The sequence below is a fragment of the Orbicella faveolata genome, unplaced genomic scaffold, assembly GCF_042242905.1.
Source record: "Orbicella faveolata isolate gen_17 unplaced genomic scaffold, um_ofav_v1 contig_35, whole genome shotgun sequence".
NCBI classification, from domain to species: domain Eukaryota; kingdom Metazoa; phylum Cnidaria; class Anthozoa; order Scleractinia; family Merulinidae; genus Orbicella; species Orbicella faveolata.
The window spans coordinates 12,305,001-12,322,058 of NW_028301564.1; the positions used below are offsets into that span (position 1 = coordinate 12,305,001).

At 40.2% G+C, this 17,058-nt stretch overlaps 2 protein-coding genes and 3 pseudogenes across 3 annotated transcripts in view; 4 read left to right on the plus strand and 1 right to left on the minus strand.

Moving 5' to 3' along the window:
- The window catches only part of LOC110057614 (sodium channel and clathrin linker 1-like), a 21,495-nt gene extending 19,939 nt beyond the window's left edge, over positions 1-1,556 (plus strand). Inside the window, exons 24-25 of the mRNA XM_020764208.2 lie at positions 136-231; positions 1,092-1,556. Coding sequence (XP_020619867.2) covers positions 136-231; positions 1,092-1,388 — 393 coding nt within the window. The 3' untranslated portion in view covers positions 1,389-1,556. The remainder of the gene's footprint in view (positions 1-135; positions 232-1,091) is intronic.
- Positions 1,557-1,689: 133 nt separating this feature from the next.
- LOC110057609 (trace amine-associated receptor 13c-like) lies at positions 1,690-11,745 on the plus strand. The gene is made up of 2 exons (XM_089274176.1): positions 1,690-3,165; positions 10,918-11,745. Exons 1-2 carry the CDS (start codon positions 2,557-2,559, stop codon positions 11,743-11,745), a joined length of 1,437 nt encoding a protein of 478 aa, XP_089130302.1. The 5' UTR covers positions 1,690-2,556.
- On the plus strand, positions 6,089-7,947 carry LOC149103315 (uncharacterized; annotated as a pseudogene). The gene is made up of 4 exons (XR_016202121.1): positions 6,089-6,344; positions 6,490-6,717; positions 6,837-7,013; positions 7,184-7,947. The product of XR_016202121.1 is annotated as an uncharacterized LOC149103315 (transcript).
- On the plus strand, positions 8,544-10,360 carry LOC149103316 (uncharacterized; annotated as a pseudogene).
- Positions 11,746-16,210: 4,465 nt separating the features above from the next.
- Positions 16,211-17,058, minus strand: LOC110057610 (uncharacterized; annotated as a pseudogene).

Consider the following 17,058-nt stretch of genomic DNA (forward strand, 5'->3'; position numbering starts at 1 on the left):
TTGTTATGTTTATAGAATTGTCTTCCTAATGAATAAAAGTTGGACGATACTAAAGAATGGTACAAAGAAATGCGGTAGTTCGTAATGTGGTGTCTAATTCCTGGTTCCTGTAATTTCTTGCTCGTGTTTTATTAGCTGGAGTCCAAACTTTCTTCGTCAAAACTGTCTCAAGAGAAACTTCAGAGTATGGTGGTCGATGCTGAAACGAGGGCGGATGCAGCCAGCTCTCAGGTGAGGAACAAGTTTTACCTCTTTTTCTTTTCTATGATAATTTTTCTCTCCACTTTGTATCGTTACTTGGTCATAAATGTCGTTCCACACGAGGGGTCTTATCGTAAGAACATTATGAACTGTTTCTTGTTAAATGTAATAACAACACATCAATGTATATTATAGGCAAGGAAGCCTAGAGAAGCCAATAAGGCTTATGTGAAGGACTACCTTAATACTTAAGTCTTAACATGAGAGGAGACATGTTACAGGGGCATGACGTATGAGCAAGTATCAGCGAACCCGAACGAGATGTCCAAGGAGGCTGGGACCTCGTGAGAATGACTCGTAATTTTTCTCCCTGCTAGTTGTCCCTGTAACCTGATCCGCAACTCCTTTGCTTTTAGGGCCGTGGAAAATAATTGCCACCTGTCACGATAAAATGTTTCGTTTGCTTCTCACAAGTCGCTCTCGAACGATTGTCACTATCTGTGCATACTGCATTCTTTAGATTTCTTAAAAGTGCCTTGTGTAATTCTTGAATATAGAACCGCCCTTAGCTTGAAAATGACTGCAGGTAATTTCACAGGTTTTTATTTATTTATTTATTTTGTTTATTTATGTATTTTGTTTATTTATTTTTGGCGGGGGAAGGTGGTGTTTTGCAAATGAAAAAAAGTGATTTCAAACGTAGTCAGCTGTAAATACAGCCGCCTATATTTTGTTTGTTTGTTAGGCCATGTTTTTGTCCCGTCAAAATGTCGTCGCATTTTCTTTAATTAACCTCTTAGAATATGTTTCTTTTTCTCTGATATTAGAATGGGCCTCGTACAACGTTTATCACAAGTTTACTGAAGTTACGGTATTTTCCTCTTTCACAGGTAACGACGCTTCTAAATCGCGAAAGACAACTCTTACAGGAAAGAAAACTGCTAAGCCGTGAATTCGAGAGACTTAAATTAGAAAAGAGTCGGCCTGGGTCAAACAGAATCCGGGAACCTCCTCAAAGACTCTCAGACCTGCTGAGCACTGCAAACGCGGGCGCACCTATTCATGAGCCTGCAGTTCGTTTGGACTTGATGTCTCCGAGGGAAGATGGCGGTTTCTCGCGAGAGCTTGACGGCATCGGTTCCAGAACGGCTCTCAACGGGATTTCAAGAGACAGAGTCATTCTTTGATGAAAGGAAAAAAGTTTAGTCTTGCTGTAAATTACGAACCTCGCTACGCTAAGTCTGCACTGCAATAACAACACGGTGTAGATAGCTATCAATCAGTTGAACTTGTTTGCTTCCAAGAAAAATGTGGAGGTTATAATATAGGTAGAAATATACGAATTGTGAACTCTACAGTAATCGTGTTCGTTGTATTAGTGAGAAAAGAATATCCCCTGCAAAAATGACCATTTGATACCTATTTATGCCTATTTAATTATATCAAAGATATATATCAAAGATATATATCAAAGATATACGCTGTACACCAAGACTGCATGACTTGGTAGGGTATGGCCACCATGTTGCGCGATGTTGTCGTCGTTCCTCGTCGCTATCCATGCCGCTAGCCAGTTTGACCATGAGAAAAGAGTTGCATGGGTTTTTATTTCTATGCATGCATGTGATCCTGTTCCTATACTTATGGTGCTCCGCTTGGCGGACCTTCGGCCCGCCCTAGTTCCACTATAAACCACTTCGTTTACGATTCTTAAAGCCTTGGATACGAGTTCTTGAAAAGATTTTTGGTCTAAGGTCGACAGCGTTCATTTTAAAAATTCTCCATCCTTTTTAATATCCTAGAATTAAAGTGATCTCTCTCGAATAAATGAAAATTTCGTACAGCAACTGTCTGCCATGTTCACTTGCCGAGATGGCAAAGGTGGCGAGCTTTGTAACAAAGCTCATATATGTTGTAGCATCATAAACCGAGCTTTTCGACCAATCAGAATGTTCAATTCTCATATTTACCACTGGAAATTATACTAAAACAAATAATAGAATGACCTGCACCTAGTACTTTGCAATAATACCGGCTCGTAATATTTCAAAATTAATCAAATACCACTCAGCGCTTCGCGGCTCGTGATATTTTGGACAATTTTGAAATGTAACTCGCGCTATTAATTATTGCCAAATACCACCCAAAACCCACTCAGAAAAAAAAACAAAAAAAAAAAAACATCAAAACAAAACAAAATAAACATCTGCACGAACCATGATTATTGTTCATGCTATTATACCTTACAGGAAATTGAGCATCCAGAAATCTTTAGTACTATGCAGATGTTATGTTTGCAAGCGGTAATTATGATACCACACTAGCTCTCGCGGTCGTAAGATCGCAACACGCAAAATGCATCCAGCAAAACCACTTTTAACCAAGGTAGCCATGAGCGTTTTAACAACCATTCTGACTTCAGCTTCTGTGCTCGGTAATGGCTTCGTTCTCGCGGTCATTGCTCGATTTAAATCTTTACGAACAGTTCCGAACATTCTCATCGCCAATCTTGCCCTGGTGGATCTCTTTAATGCAGTCATCAACATGCCGTCGTATATGACTTACACTGTTTTGGAGGCGGGTTGGTTCAGAGGCAAGACTTTGGGAATCCTGACTAGTATCTTTAATCGAGTCTTCTTGGTTCTCAACCTCACTTCGATGCTCGCCATGACGATTAATACGTTCCTGGCCATTTCGTTTGACATGAAGTACCTTGCCTGGAAGTCGAACACGAAAGCTCTGGTCTGCGCAATTCTTATTTGGTTCATCAGTATCGTGACCGTAATGCTGTTCTCGGTTCCGCTATCCGATATCGATCTTGGTGATGCTCATGTCAATGAATACAGAGGCGAGATCTATAAACAAGGAAAGTATTTTGTCGCGTCCACGATGGCGTTCTTTATCATAAGTGGCGCAGTTATCTGTTTTCTGACGACTCGAGCAATAACGAAGAAGAAAAGGAAGGTATGTTAATCCTTATACCTACTTCAACCTGTTTTTCTTCTTCACTGTTCTTTAATTTCTTTCCTTTATCTTAAAACGTTTGATTGTGAAAAGTTGCTGTTTTGTAGCAAATGGTGTGCCAGTAGTGATCGATTATTATTCGCTGTAATTGTATCATTTGTTGGAGTGTCTCGTTATGACTCCCCTCCAAGCAACATTAAATCCAGTCATGTCTTATCATACCAGCTGCCGTGATCATTATCGCAAATTTGAATCACATGAATAGCTTCACGGTACGGTGCATGTGCAAACCTTGGCTTATTTGATCATAGAGTACCTTTTTTGCCTTCTCCCCGAGCCTGATGTAGATCAGACTACTAAGGGACCGTTCATTTTTTACGAGGGAGGGGGGGCTGGTGGGATTTGGGAAGCACTATTTAAAAATCGCATGACCCCCCCTCAGCTTACCAATTTTTTCACATGGCCCCCCCTTATAGCGGTCATTTTTTGGGATGACCCCCCCCCAAAAAAAATTGAAGAAGCAATATTTAGATTTCAACTTTTTTAATATTTCTCTATTATCCCCCTACTTCACGTTATTGTGCTCACTATGAAGACAATATTTACAATCTCTATACGACAGAGAGCTGTTGTTTAAAAAACAAATCAAAAGAAAGAGAAGTCAATTTCGGATCTCCTAGTTATGGCTCGCCCTGAGCGTGTGGCATTTGGCCTCTCATTGGCATCTTCCTCGTCTGAATTGATGAATACAAGAATGACGTCACTTGAGTCATCCTCTCCCCCAGAGTCAATGGCATCACTGTCATACTCATCATTGTCACTTTCATCCGTTTCACTGCTGTCAGCACTTGCCCTGTTGTCATTTTTTGTCAATGTCCTGGCATTTCTCAGTGTTGGTTGGCCAGCTCTGAGAGGACTCTTCTGCTGCGAGCATGAATGTCTTACAATTGCCTTTACTTTCTCACTCTTGCTGCTTTTCAAATGCTGCTTCAGCCCGTGGTGGTTTGAACACTTGTTTAGTTCTGGAACACGTAGCTTTTTAAGCTTGGTTAGATCTTCGCACAACTCAGTCCAAGGATAATCCTCCTCCCTACTTAACTTTGCCTTTTCTTCTACTCTCTTTTTCCTTTTAAATTCCAGCACTTCGAGATGCTGAAGATAATCCACCACAAACTTCGATTTGGCAATGAACTTATCTGCAAATAGAGCAACGCTCTCTGGGTCAGATAAAACCAGCCTGCCACTTCCATGCTCTTTCTTCTTTATATTGTTAATCCAATCGGGGAAAGAGCGCATTACTACATGAGCATCATGAAAGAGGCTCATTCCAAAATGCGCAATAATGGCGAAAGCGACGAGTCGTTTAAGAAAAGGTTTACAGTTGAACGATCCAGGCAGTTTGACATCTTACATGCAAAAGAAGCAATTTTTCTAGGTGCGGATGGCTGTTCAGAAAGGGCGAGAGAGTTTTCCATGCAAGGGTACCAGTTGAAGCCCAGTGATGGAAGAAAACTGAACTTCTCCATCAAAGAGCACAGAGCAATGGTGGAAAAGTTGAATGTCATATTGAAAGATGTAAAGGAACACGATTCCACACTCTTTCAGTCCAATGGGCTTGCTTTAAAGCAGGGCGAAGAATTTGCCCACAGTTTTAATGTAAAACAGATCAAATGTACCGAAGCTAAGTTGACGAAGGTCACGCAGGACATGGAAGCACTAGAAAATAAGAAGAGCAATTATAACAACATATTCAAAGGCATACTCAAACAGCACATCAACAAAAGGAGAAGGAAAAAAGAAAACCGCAGAAAGTCAAATGAAAGAAAGAGGAAGCGGACTGAAAACAACGTCCAACGAGTTTATGGAATCTGTGTTGGAAACCCGCTAGGAAATGATCTTCCACAATGCCTTGTGTACCCTCCTAGAACGACCGTCCCGGAAGAGTGTCTTAAAGTTGAGGATGTTGCCACGTCGATATTTAGAAGAGATGGGCCATACATCGCACAGCTCTTGGAAGGGAATTATTTCGCCAATGCTGCAAGAAGCAGAATCACCACCAACCTTGAGCGGGAAGTCAGAGATTATGTTTACACCTTCATGTACCCTGAAGAGTACACTCTGGCGGAAAGCATTGCTGCTTCTTACAGCATTGGTGAAAGAGACTCCCATAACAGCACAAGCGGCGACGAAGAACTCGACGACAGCGGAGATGAAGATGAGTGCCAGTGAAAGTTGCATTCGAAAATAACAGTGTTAAATACTTCTTTTCAGTAGCTACAAACGCTTTTTGTCGCCAAACGTTTTTTTAAAGCAGAAGGAAAGTTTGTAATAAATTTATATCCTGCCTTCTATGTTTATTCTATAGCAATTTTTTTGATATTCAAACGTTATGCCATTTTAAAGTTTTACTAAAATATTTCACGTGACCCCCCCTTTTTCCCTTATTTTTTTGGGATGGCCCCCCCTCGAAAGCCATTTTTTTTCGCATGGCTCCCCCCCAAATCCCACCAGCCCCCCCTACCTTATAAAAAATGAACGGTCCCTAACGGGAGTTTTTCTTACCTGTGTTGAGTAAGAACCCGCTCGGTTCTTCTCTTATATATATTTAACAATTATTCGCCGAAGGCGAGGTGAACATTGGTGAATATTCACCAATGTTCACCGAGCCTGAGGCGAATAGTTGTTTTATGACCAAACATTTTTTCCTCGTACTCTTTTTCATCATCAATTAAAGGGCATGTAAACCCCAAAATACCAGTTTTTCTTATTCGACGCAAACAGCAACGTAGAAAACGAATTTGGCATTTATTTTGCTCGTTTGGGTTTCGTTAAGGAGAAAAACAGCTTTTACGAGAAAAAATCCACGTCCGGTGAAAACAATGGCCATCTGCCGTGACGTAAGCGGTGGAACACAAACATTGCGCAATGGGGATTCCATATGAGAATTCTATGGCGGATCGGGAAAGTGGAAGTAGCTCGGAGGATCTTTTATCGGATGACAGCGATTCAAATTTGGTGAATTTGTATGATAGTGATGTAGAAAATTCAGTTGCAGCTGTGGAACAATCTGGGCCTCGTCCGTATCAATTTGAGCCACGAAGGGTCCGACAAAACGATCAACAAGAAGCCAGCCCAGAACCAGATGACAACAACTCAGACCGTCTTGGAAACACAGACTGGTATTTAATCATTTTGCAATTAAATTACATTTTTAGCAGATGAACATCAATTGAAGCTGGCGCATAGTCAGATTAGCACGCAAATAGAAGCTCACCAAATTTTGTTATTGTCTTTTTTCCCGACCTTTCTTGGGTGCATTAAAAGGTGCGAGTGTCAAGTATGTCAGCCAATGCCGACTGCTCACGAAAGTGTTTGCTGCGCTGAAATCGGACAAGTCTGGCAAAAAGTAGAAAATCAGAGGCCAGAAATACAAATGAAATGTATTACCTAGCATCCAGGATTTCAGTCAACCTGTCTTGATGTTTGGGTGCTTGAAACTGCTTATTACGCATTCAGGCAGCAGCACGGCACAGATAATCACGCAGGAAACGAGTACGTTTACTTTTATTTTAACCATCGCGGTTCAATTGTCAGATTTACCTCTGCCGTAACTGGTTTTATTTTAGTACAACACTAGTGTAGATAGTTATTTCTCTGTATTTTTCGTGTAGGAGATTTCGATACATTGCCTATCGGCAGCTTGTTCGTTGGTGCTGGGGTTATCTTGGTAAACATGTCCGAGTTGCGCTGCCATCTTGTGCTGTAAACAAGATCCGAAGCACCTTTCCAGCCGATTTTGGCACCACGTATACTGGGTTGAAGCCACCAACCCAGTGAGGGATAAGAAGGTGATTGCTAATTTACATCATAATTATTGAAAATATGTTACAGCACTGGCAGCAATGGGCTCAACATATACAAAGGCACAAACGTGGTTTCCCGTAATTACCTTTCTGGTTACTCAATGATCATGATGTGCAAGCGTGACACATATTGTTCTACTGCTGTTTCTTTGCAGGGTTTCTCAAAGGAAGCAGAGATTACCTGTGTTGCGAAGAATAGCAGATAAAGTGGTTTACCCTATTAACCTCAAGCTTTTGAAGAGCTCTACTTCTTCTAGGCCTTTTATCGGCACTGTCAGCCATTTCCGGTTTTTGCTGCCTTCATTTTGGATAGGCCGCTTTCGTTTGTCGCAAGAATTTGTTGCTGCTGGAGACTCTATCGTCGGTACAGCATCAGAAAGTAAAGGACTTTGCTTTCTCAGCCCCATTTCTACCATGAAACTTTTTTCGTAACAATCCGGAGAAAAATGAATGTTGCAAATAACCGAATGCTCCGTCGGCTCTACGAAATCGGCCCTTTTCGCTAGGCTCGATTTGCGCCTTGAACAAATTTTACCCACTGCCGCCTCAAATTAGCGTCTTATGGAAACTTATGCATAGTATGGCCTGTTTTGTTCGAATTACTGCAAAACTGAACGACACAGCGTTTTACCATAATGAAGATGTGGTGTTTTTCCAAAAGAAACTATGTAAACATGTGTTATTTCACAACGTGTTCAAGAAAGACCTTTGATTTCCCGTAATTAAAGGTCCACCGGTGACGTCATTTGCTAGATTGCGCAATTCAAGATGGCGGATGTTTAGAACTTTGAAGCGATTTTTCAACGTAAAAACGGGCTAAAGTGAACAAAAGATCTACAGATTTGACAGATGTCATGTATGTACTAAACGACTATGTGGTCCCCAAAATAGCATTTTTTGGGTTTACATGCCCTTTAATACAAATCGGGAGCCTTTGTCCTGTAAACGAAACACTACATTAGAATTTTTAAGTTCTTTAAGCGCAGCCCGTTCTTTTTTAGAAAGGTTATCTCTAGCTTGCCTAATGTTCTCAGGATTAATAAGATCACGCCGTACATTAGCTAAAATAGTTCAAGTCAGGTCAACTCAAGTCAGGTCAAGACCAGGTCAACTTGCTGAGGAAAGGACCATCGTTTTGTCCAACGCCTAAGGACATCAATTGGCAGAGCATGTGTGACTACTTGGAATTTTTTAAACCCGACTACGAACGGCAGCTTTCTTCATTGATAGCAATCCCAATGACAACTTGGCAGTTCCTAGCCACTTACCTCGTGTTCCAAAGGATAGGAAATGGAAAACCTCCAACGTCAAGGTACCCAGAACTTGAACTATTTTTAGCTAATGTACGGCGTGATCTTATTAATGCTGAGAACATTAGGAAAGCTAGAGATAACCTTTCTAAAAAAGAACGGGCTGCGCTTAAAGAACTTAAAAATTCTAATGTAGTGATTCGTATACAGGACAAAGGCTCCCTCCCGATTTGTATTAATTGATGAAAAAGAGTACGAGGAAAAGATGTTTGGTCAGCTCAACAACCAGTTACATTATAAATCATTGCAATCGGATCCTACCTCTAAACATTTGGCATTAGTAGAGACTTGGTGTTCTAAATGGCTAGGAAAGGGTGAGATTTCTCCCGAAGTAGCTAGGTGGGTTTTAAATAGAGAAGCGAGGCCAGGAGTTGCCTTTGGAAATATCAAAACGCACAAAACGGGCAACCCGCTCAGACTTATTACATCTTGTTGTGGCACGGCAATTGAAAACTTATCGGCCTTTACTGAATCCTATTTACAACCACTTGCCCGAAAATTACCATCGTTTATTAAGGACACCACTGATTGCATAACAAAATAGAAGATCTAAACACAAGCGGTCGTTTTCCAACTGGCACCTTACTGGTCTCGTGGGACGTGGTTTCAATGTTTCCTAACATCGATAACAAACTCGGCCTCACTGTAGTAAGGAAGGCTTTGAATGCTAGAGAAAACAAATTTCCATCCACGACGTGTATTTTAGAAGCTGTAAAACTTTGTTTGAAAAGTAACTGTTTTTAAATAAAAATTTTTTCTGCAAATCCATGGCACAGCTATGGGTCCAAAGAATGCTTGTAGCTATATCGATCAAGCCATGGGCGAAATTGATCTCAAAGCTAAGTTTTCTGGTCCAATAAAGCCGTCTTTATGGTGGCGATATCGAGGCGATGTCTTTGATCTTTGGCAGCAAGGCCTTCGTGCCGTACATCAATTTACGGATTACATTAATTCTCTGTATCCTACTATTGAATTTGAGTTAGTTTTTTTCTGAGCGTGAGCTTCACGCACTGGATCTTACTTTATATCTGATCGATGGGTTTATTAAGACGGACGTCTATTCCAAACCTACAGACAGTCACTTATATCTTCCACCTTCTAGCTTCCATCCTAAGCATGTTTTCAAGGCTATTCCTTTTGGAGTAGCCACAAGACTGAAAAGAAATTGCTCTGAAGAAATTTTTCTTGCCGAGAGAACAGCTGAGTACAAAGGGTACCTTGTTAACCAGGGCTATCCCTCTAAATTAGTTTCAGAGCAATTCTCCAAAGCCTCCGCCATTCCTAGAAATGATTTACTTAGGACTCGTGGAAAGGAAAGGAGTAAATTATTTCCATTTGTTATTACATTTAATCCAAATTTACCCGGCAAGGGCAACATAATCAGAAAGCATTTGTTCATTCTACAATCCAACCCCAAATTAAAAGAACTTTTCCCTCGAAGTTCTATCATACCATCTTTTCGTCGGTCAAAAAATCTCAAAGAATTATTAGCACCATCTCGTTTTAAAACTGTCGAAGAGGAACAAACAATTCATCAAAACAATGGTTGCTTCAAATGTGATAGGAATAGATGCGACCTTTGTCGAAATTTCTTTGTTGAATCCAAATCATTTCTTAGCTTTCAGACGGGCTAAAAATACACCATTCATTCCAGACTTTCTTGTGATTCTAGAAATGTGATTTATTTGGCTTCAAGAAATGTCGCTTGCAATACGTGGGATCTACTACTAACGATTTTAGAATTAGGTTTTGCAATCACAAGTCTGCTATGCTCAAACAAAACAACTTGTGAAGTAGCAATACATTTTAACAGAATCCCACACACTTTAGGTGATTTTTCGTTCCAACGTATTGATCAGGTACAGGCCCCAAACAACTCTGAGGAGATCGATAGGCTTCTAATTACAAAAGAGGCTTATTGGAGTGCTCAGCTGTTCTCTTTGGCACCCCATGGTTTAAATAAAAGAAGCGAATTTCATTCGAAAAACAGAATTTGTTATAATTAATTTCCTCTCCTATATTGTACGTTATTGATCAATCGTTCAAAGGCCCTTTTCTTGGATTTTGTCAGCCCTTTAGGTGTTGATTAGACTCAAAGGCCCTGCCAAGGGATCTTATTATGATTAATATCATTTAATAGCCCCTCCAAGCATTTTGTTGTTAATTTGCCCTTTCGGGCTCCAAAGGCCTCGTTTGGGATTTTGGTGCGGTTGATGTTTACAGTTATATGTAAGGGTGGGTTAAGCTTTTTCTAATGCTTGCCGCGTTGCCTCTCCGGTTATTCTATTCGTTTTACCAAGTTTGGTGTTTTAGTTTTTATCTCTCATATTATGCCGATTATTTTCATAGTAGCTTGTTTTTGATTTATTCAATATTTTTCGCTTTGTTGATTTTGTCCTTTGTTAATTAGCACCACTTTCTGCTCTTTCACGTGACTTTGTACGTTATTCATTAGTTGTCACTTGTAATTACGTAATCACTAGCACCGCACCTCAATCTTATTTAAAGCCCGTTTTTAATCAAAAGTTGTAATAACTGAAGAAGGTCTCTTATTATATCTATATAATTTTTTTTAACAGAGAGTAGAGTTAAACCTACCTCCTCTTCAAGAAAAAGCCCGACTAAAAGACGACATCAAAGCCATCAAAACCATCGGTATTACAATAGCTGCGTATTTCCTGTGTTATGTTCCTGCTATCTTGTATGCAGTGGTGGGTCTTCAGGAAGAAAACCTGGCTGATTCCTGGTTTGCATTCATCGCCTGGTACTCTCTTTACATCTCAAGCGCTCTGAATCCGATCATATACTATCTGCGGGCAAGGCGATGCCGCTCCACTTTCAGGCAGTTTCTGAAAGACCCCTTTGGATCAAGCGACTTCAAAGAGAATTCAGAGGGCCGCGTGAACGGTGGAAACCGACACGATGAAGTCATGAAAAGGATGAGGAACGGTGAAAGAGGTAAAGGCAGAGAAGTATTTAAAGCGGATACTCAGTATCCAGGGGAACGAAGGAATGCAATCGTGATATCGCTTATTAAGGAGCTCGATTTTGATCTTTCTTCCCATCATGAAGTTGGCCCTGGTAGCGGATACGATGAAGAGAAAGGCAAAAATGGCGGTGAAGCTGGTGCGTCGAACAGTCCAGTGCAGAATTTATGTCAAGGAAAAGGATTGGATACCGAAAAACCACAGCCATCTTCATCTAGAAAGAAAGTAGAAGCACTGGAAGTTAGCGACATGCGCAAGACCGAGGAAACAAATCGTAGAAAACGAGAACTTGACCGCTATTGTACTAAGAGGGAAACCGCTAAATCCCAAGGACTCTCACTAGGAAATCCAAGAGACATCCTATCGACAGGTGACGAATTTGAAAAAGTCGTGAAGGTCGCATGGGTAACTAAGGAGTAACGGGGAGAAATGACTTAAGAAGAATAAGAGATTTCATTTAGGTATTGACCGAAACATAGAGACACCTAAGCGATCTTTTGACAATTTTATGTTTTTGAGGCAGGCATCTAAAATTCCGCTTAAGTGTATATGTTGAAAGGGGAAGGGGGTGGGGGAAGGGTTAGAGAAGACTAAGGAGGAACCAGGTTTTGACTCCTGGAGTGAACCACAGCGGAACACTAAGGGAACGAACCCCAATATAACAAAGTCTTCTGTTGTAACGAGCACATTCTTTGGCCCAGCCAATATATATATGTTACAAGAAGATGCATCGAACCAAACCTTGTATAAAGAACCTCCGCATATAGTCTTTCCTATTACAACGAAAGGCATAAGATTAACTCTACCAAAACAAGAAGATTAGACATCATTTAGCGAAAGAATTAAAATTGACACTGAATGCGTTAGAGATGGACATCCTTAACTCCTATTGTATTCCAGTGTAACAGACTAAAAGGTTTCTACATTACAAGTGACTTGCTGAGTGGTGCAACGTAACACTGTTTAATTTGAAGCCATTAATCAAACCCCGGTGCAGAGAAGCGTTTCTTCGTCTGTAATCGTTATTTCAGGGTTTTGTTTATACCGAGCGTCCACTTTAAGGAACAGATTTTTTCGGTCCCTTGCGGTTTCTTATTTCGAGGTTCCACTGTAAGAATTTTTTTTTTTTAGAAACGAGATGTTCCGTTATGGAACAATTTATTTGTTTACTGTTTTTTTTTTTAAGTTGACAATTTGGGTAAGAAGAGGACATGAAGCATCATGTAGAAAAGTTCGTAATCCAGATGGACTCACACCGTTTCTTGGTGTAATATTGGTGACAAGAGTTTGTCTGTAAAAGAATGCTCAAAAATCTACAAATGTTCTCTTTATGTGAGTTCTCTGTACAATAACGAAGTAGCGGCAATAAGAAGCATGCGCACTAATGATCGATGTTTGTCAGTGAATTGGTTGACATGAACCTGAGAAGCTGGGCCGAGTTGTTCGAAAGCCGGTTAACGCTAACTTAGGATTAAAAGTTAACTAAAGTATCAAATTCTCATGTTTAAAAATGCTTTTCACCGCCTTTTTTTTGTAGTTGAAGATTGTTCAAACTCAAAACTCAAGGACAAACAATGTGACAGGAAACATCACAGATAAGTTCCAAAACTGAAATTAAAATTCTCGCTAAGCCTGGGTTAGCGTAATACAGCTTTGAACAACCCGGCTCTGAGTCGTAAGTCCCAGTTACAATGGTAACGATACATCGATTGGTTTTGTTCAGCCTGCCCCCGCCCCCCACCCAGGTAACCTACTTTCACGGAAATCAAAGACGAGGCTCTAGAGCTCGAGAGCTCCAGAGAACTAACAACTCACACGTACTCGAGTAATGACACCGGCTTTTGCGAAGTGAAATCATAGTTTTTTTTAACCTAAAACACAAGGAACTCTCAAGTCTAGTGTAGAATATTGCAGGGTTAATGAAATGGATAGTGAGTTTTTTAACATTTGCTTGAGCATTTAGAAATACTCATTCTTTGCGGGTAACATTCCAACAGTGACCACGTGAGGTCGTTTACCTTTATTCGAGGTCGAGATGGGGATGCTGTAAGTTCAGTTATCAAATCACCCCGCAATTTGCTTGAGGGCGTTATCAATGCCGTAGTAAGGTATCTTTGGTCTAGGAAGCACTGGGAGAAAATAAATTCGCTTTTCTAGTAGAGTAATATGTAACATGATATAATACTGTCTTCTGTTTTCTTACAAAGGAACTTTATTACATGTATGATGCTTTTTTCTACGGTCTAAACGTTTTCCCAGAGTTGATAAAGGTATTAATGTAAGATGTCTTCATTTATTAATTGACTTTTAAAGCCAGTCTTGCTTATAGCCTTCAGTACAGGCGGATTAGGGGGCTTGATGTCATTATGTAAAAAATTTGTCATATCATGTTTTTTTTGAGAAAGTTCTTGATTGTGTCTGCGGTTGACAAATGAACTAGCAAAGCTCATTGGTAAAAATAAAAACTTCGTCTTTCTGAACATAAAAACTTAGTTTATCAAAGGACTAATGTGAATGAGAGCTATTCTGAAAGAGAGCTCTCATCGTGGTAAAATTTTGAAGTTTGATAGCGGATTTTATGTTTCTTGAAATACATTTCTGAATGTTTGACACTTCCAACCAGTTATGTGCACACGCCAAGTGTACCTCTAGCGCGCAAGAACTCAGCCATCGCGCATGCACATCAATGAGTTACTAATGAAATAAAGAATAATACATGACCCGTCGTAAATATGGAATTTCTCTTCGAGCCTTCAACTCGATATCTCACGAATGAAGTCAGCGAATTCGTGAGATATAAAGTTGAACCCGAGAAAAGATATTCCACATCTACAAGCAACCATGCATTATTTTGTTTATTAGATTAACATACAAATAACGAAGCTTAGGACGATTTTCCAAAGATTTCCTACCACTTTTGAAAATTTCTAAAAGCTTTCGAAACGTTGTCTAAGGTCCACACAAACACATTTTCCGAAGATAACAGGAGATTGCTGAAGACTTCCGCGGAATTCCTGAAGATGTTTCGATCATACACAAACAAATTTAAGTACAATTAAGGGTCAAACATGATATTCAAACATGACGTCATCGATATCATTGCAGTGAAATTATCGTAACTTTACACGTGTTCAATTACGGATTTTGTCAGGGTTGGAAATTCTTGCAAAACACCACAGTTTATATAACAAGAGAGGATTAACTAATTCTATTTCCAACTTTGCTTTACTGTGAAAAGCCGCAAATAAATATTTATTAAGTATCTATTAATGTCTCTCTTAAACCACTTTAAATAGATGCACCACAAGACTGAAGAATAAGCAGGCGAATGAATATCGTCCTTGTAAAAAAACACTTAAAAAGGACTGCCTTTTACGATTGCCATTCCAAAGTAGCTTGTTCGTAATTTTAACAGAAAACGGCTTTTTATGGTCCAACAAAAAACTTGCCATACCGACTATTTGTTATGTTTATCAAACATTGCCGATAAGCCACTGAATTAAAAATTGAAACTGGATGCGTCAGACATGTCAAAATCCATTGATATGTGTGTATGTTGAAATTTGGGCTTTGGTGGGAACTAGCTAAAGAAAAGAAGAAGTCCTCGTACATTAAAGTGCAACTAATCCCTATTTTTTTCATTTAATGAAATTTGCTAGTTTTCCCAATTACTTTAGCGAAAAATCTTTTCTCGATTTATAAAATCCGCGCGTTCCTACAAGCGTTAAAAGTTGTAATTTCTGCGGCCACGACCAAGACGGTTGGATCTGGGCAGGGCTTCTAACGACGTCATCGGAGGAACTGGCTAAAAGCACTAAAGGATGTTCGCACTAATTGTTTCTGCGCATCCTTACTGCGCAAGCAAATTCACGCGCTACGTCATCCATCGACGCGCGCGCTAAGTAATAAAATGAACAATGATAGGGCAGATGGCCATTGCTATAGCTTTGCCTGGATTTAACGATCTTGGACGTTCGGTGACCCCTATGTTTCTTTTGATGGATCATTTTCTATGCCGATTTTCTACGTTTAGCGAAAAGAACGAAGCAATATCTATCGATTAGAAGTTTAAATTTTTTGCAAAATGTACCATCGAATTCCGTTCCTTTTAGCTCTTCGTTTATCTGTGCGGCGGTTTCAAATGCCTATTGAAGGGTTAAGTTTTGTGAAAACGTTGGCAACATTTCAGTGGAATCATTAACGCAACGGATCCACTTATACAAAATATTACTAGGATAGTTTGTCTCCGTTGATTCATCTTTGATATTTTTAAGCTAAAAACCCTGGAGACCTTGCTGATTTACGCGCGCCAATTTTTCAAAATCTCCCCCCATGTAAGGTAATCCGTGACCGTCTTGGATTACGGATTCCATGTTGTGGATTCCAGACCCTAGGTAAGTGGATACCGGATTCCGAAAAAAGCTGGATTCCAGATTGTAGTTTTTGGTCAAATGTTTATCGTCGCATTTCGTTTTCCAGGAATGACTTTACTTCATTAAAGGACGTTGTAAGAACAGGACAACAGCTGTGTGATTTCTTTTACGGAAATGGAGATTGTTGTGCAAAGAATGATGACAGGAAGAAATATGTTACAATACCTTAAGGGATAAATTTACTTCTTGGCGTACGTGGCAAGATTAACGAGCTCTGACGTCCAATGTCTATTTGGTCGACATCTTTGGAGCAACACCGAAGAGGCAGGGCTTAATAATGACAAAGAACTCTTGCAAATCATTGCTTTTCATGTTTATACATAATTCGCCTGAAGAATTGCTCGATTGCCGCATAACAATGTATTGGTACAAGGTACCCAGATATTGTAAACCGAAGTGATTTTATAACTTGCAAGAAAACAGCCTGAGAATGTTCGCCTGTTTACTTCAAATTAATTTGCTCTCTTTCTTTGATGACTAGTCTGGTTTAGCCACTGAAGTACTACTTTCGATCTTAAAATTTGCCATCATATACTTCTGTTTGTACGTCCTCCAAAAGAACTGCCAGCCAGAACGGCGAAATTTCCCTTCTTCGGTCGTGTCGTACGGCAATAACGATCCTCATTATGGTAATTAAACGGTTTGAACCCGCACAGTTCTGCCATGCAGTGTAACATTGGCATCCACTATTTGGCAAGCTGTTGTTTCGTCTTGGTGTTCTTCCGATGAGGCTGTGATGCATAGTAGGGACATACGGAAGTGTGCCAGTCAGCTCTTTTGTCTTTGAGCGGACATTTTCCTGTCGTACGCCTTTTCCATACCCTCTGAGTGACAAATTCTCGCATCTCAGATTCTCGACTATTGTCTCCTTCTTTGCATCCTGATCCGTCGCTGATAAATGACGGCTCATTTAGTCGCTTCGTAATGTTCGGAGGTTCACCCTTGATTATTTTCTCTGGCTAAATTGAATTAGGGCCAGTGAAACACGAGAAATCCCTCTGGTAAATGCGAAGCATGTTGTCTTGGACGCAACGAAATCTTCTGTAGGCGTAGTTAGCCACTGTGGGTATGTCGTGGTCTGCTCGCATTCCTTTGAAAAAATATTCTACACTTCAGGTTGTCATGCTTTCAAAATAGATTTTGTTCAGAGGGTGATCGTTTCCAATCTCTGTGAGTGTGTTGGCGAGGCTGGTTAGTGATTCTAGCGCTATGACAAAGTACTGTCGTGCGGCTCGAGGAACATGTATTGTCATGTCCGAACCATTTGTATTCGGCTTTCTTGTCCTCTGCATTGCTTTCT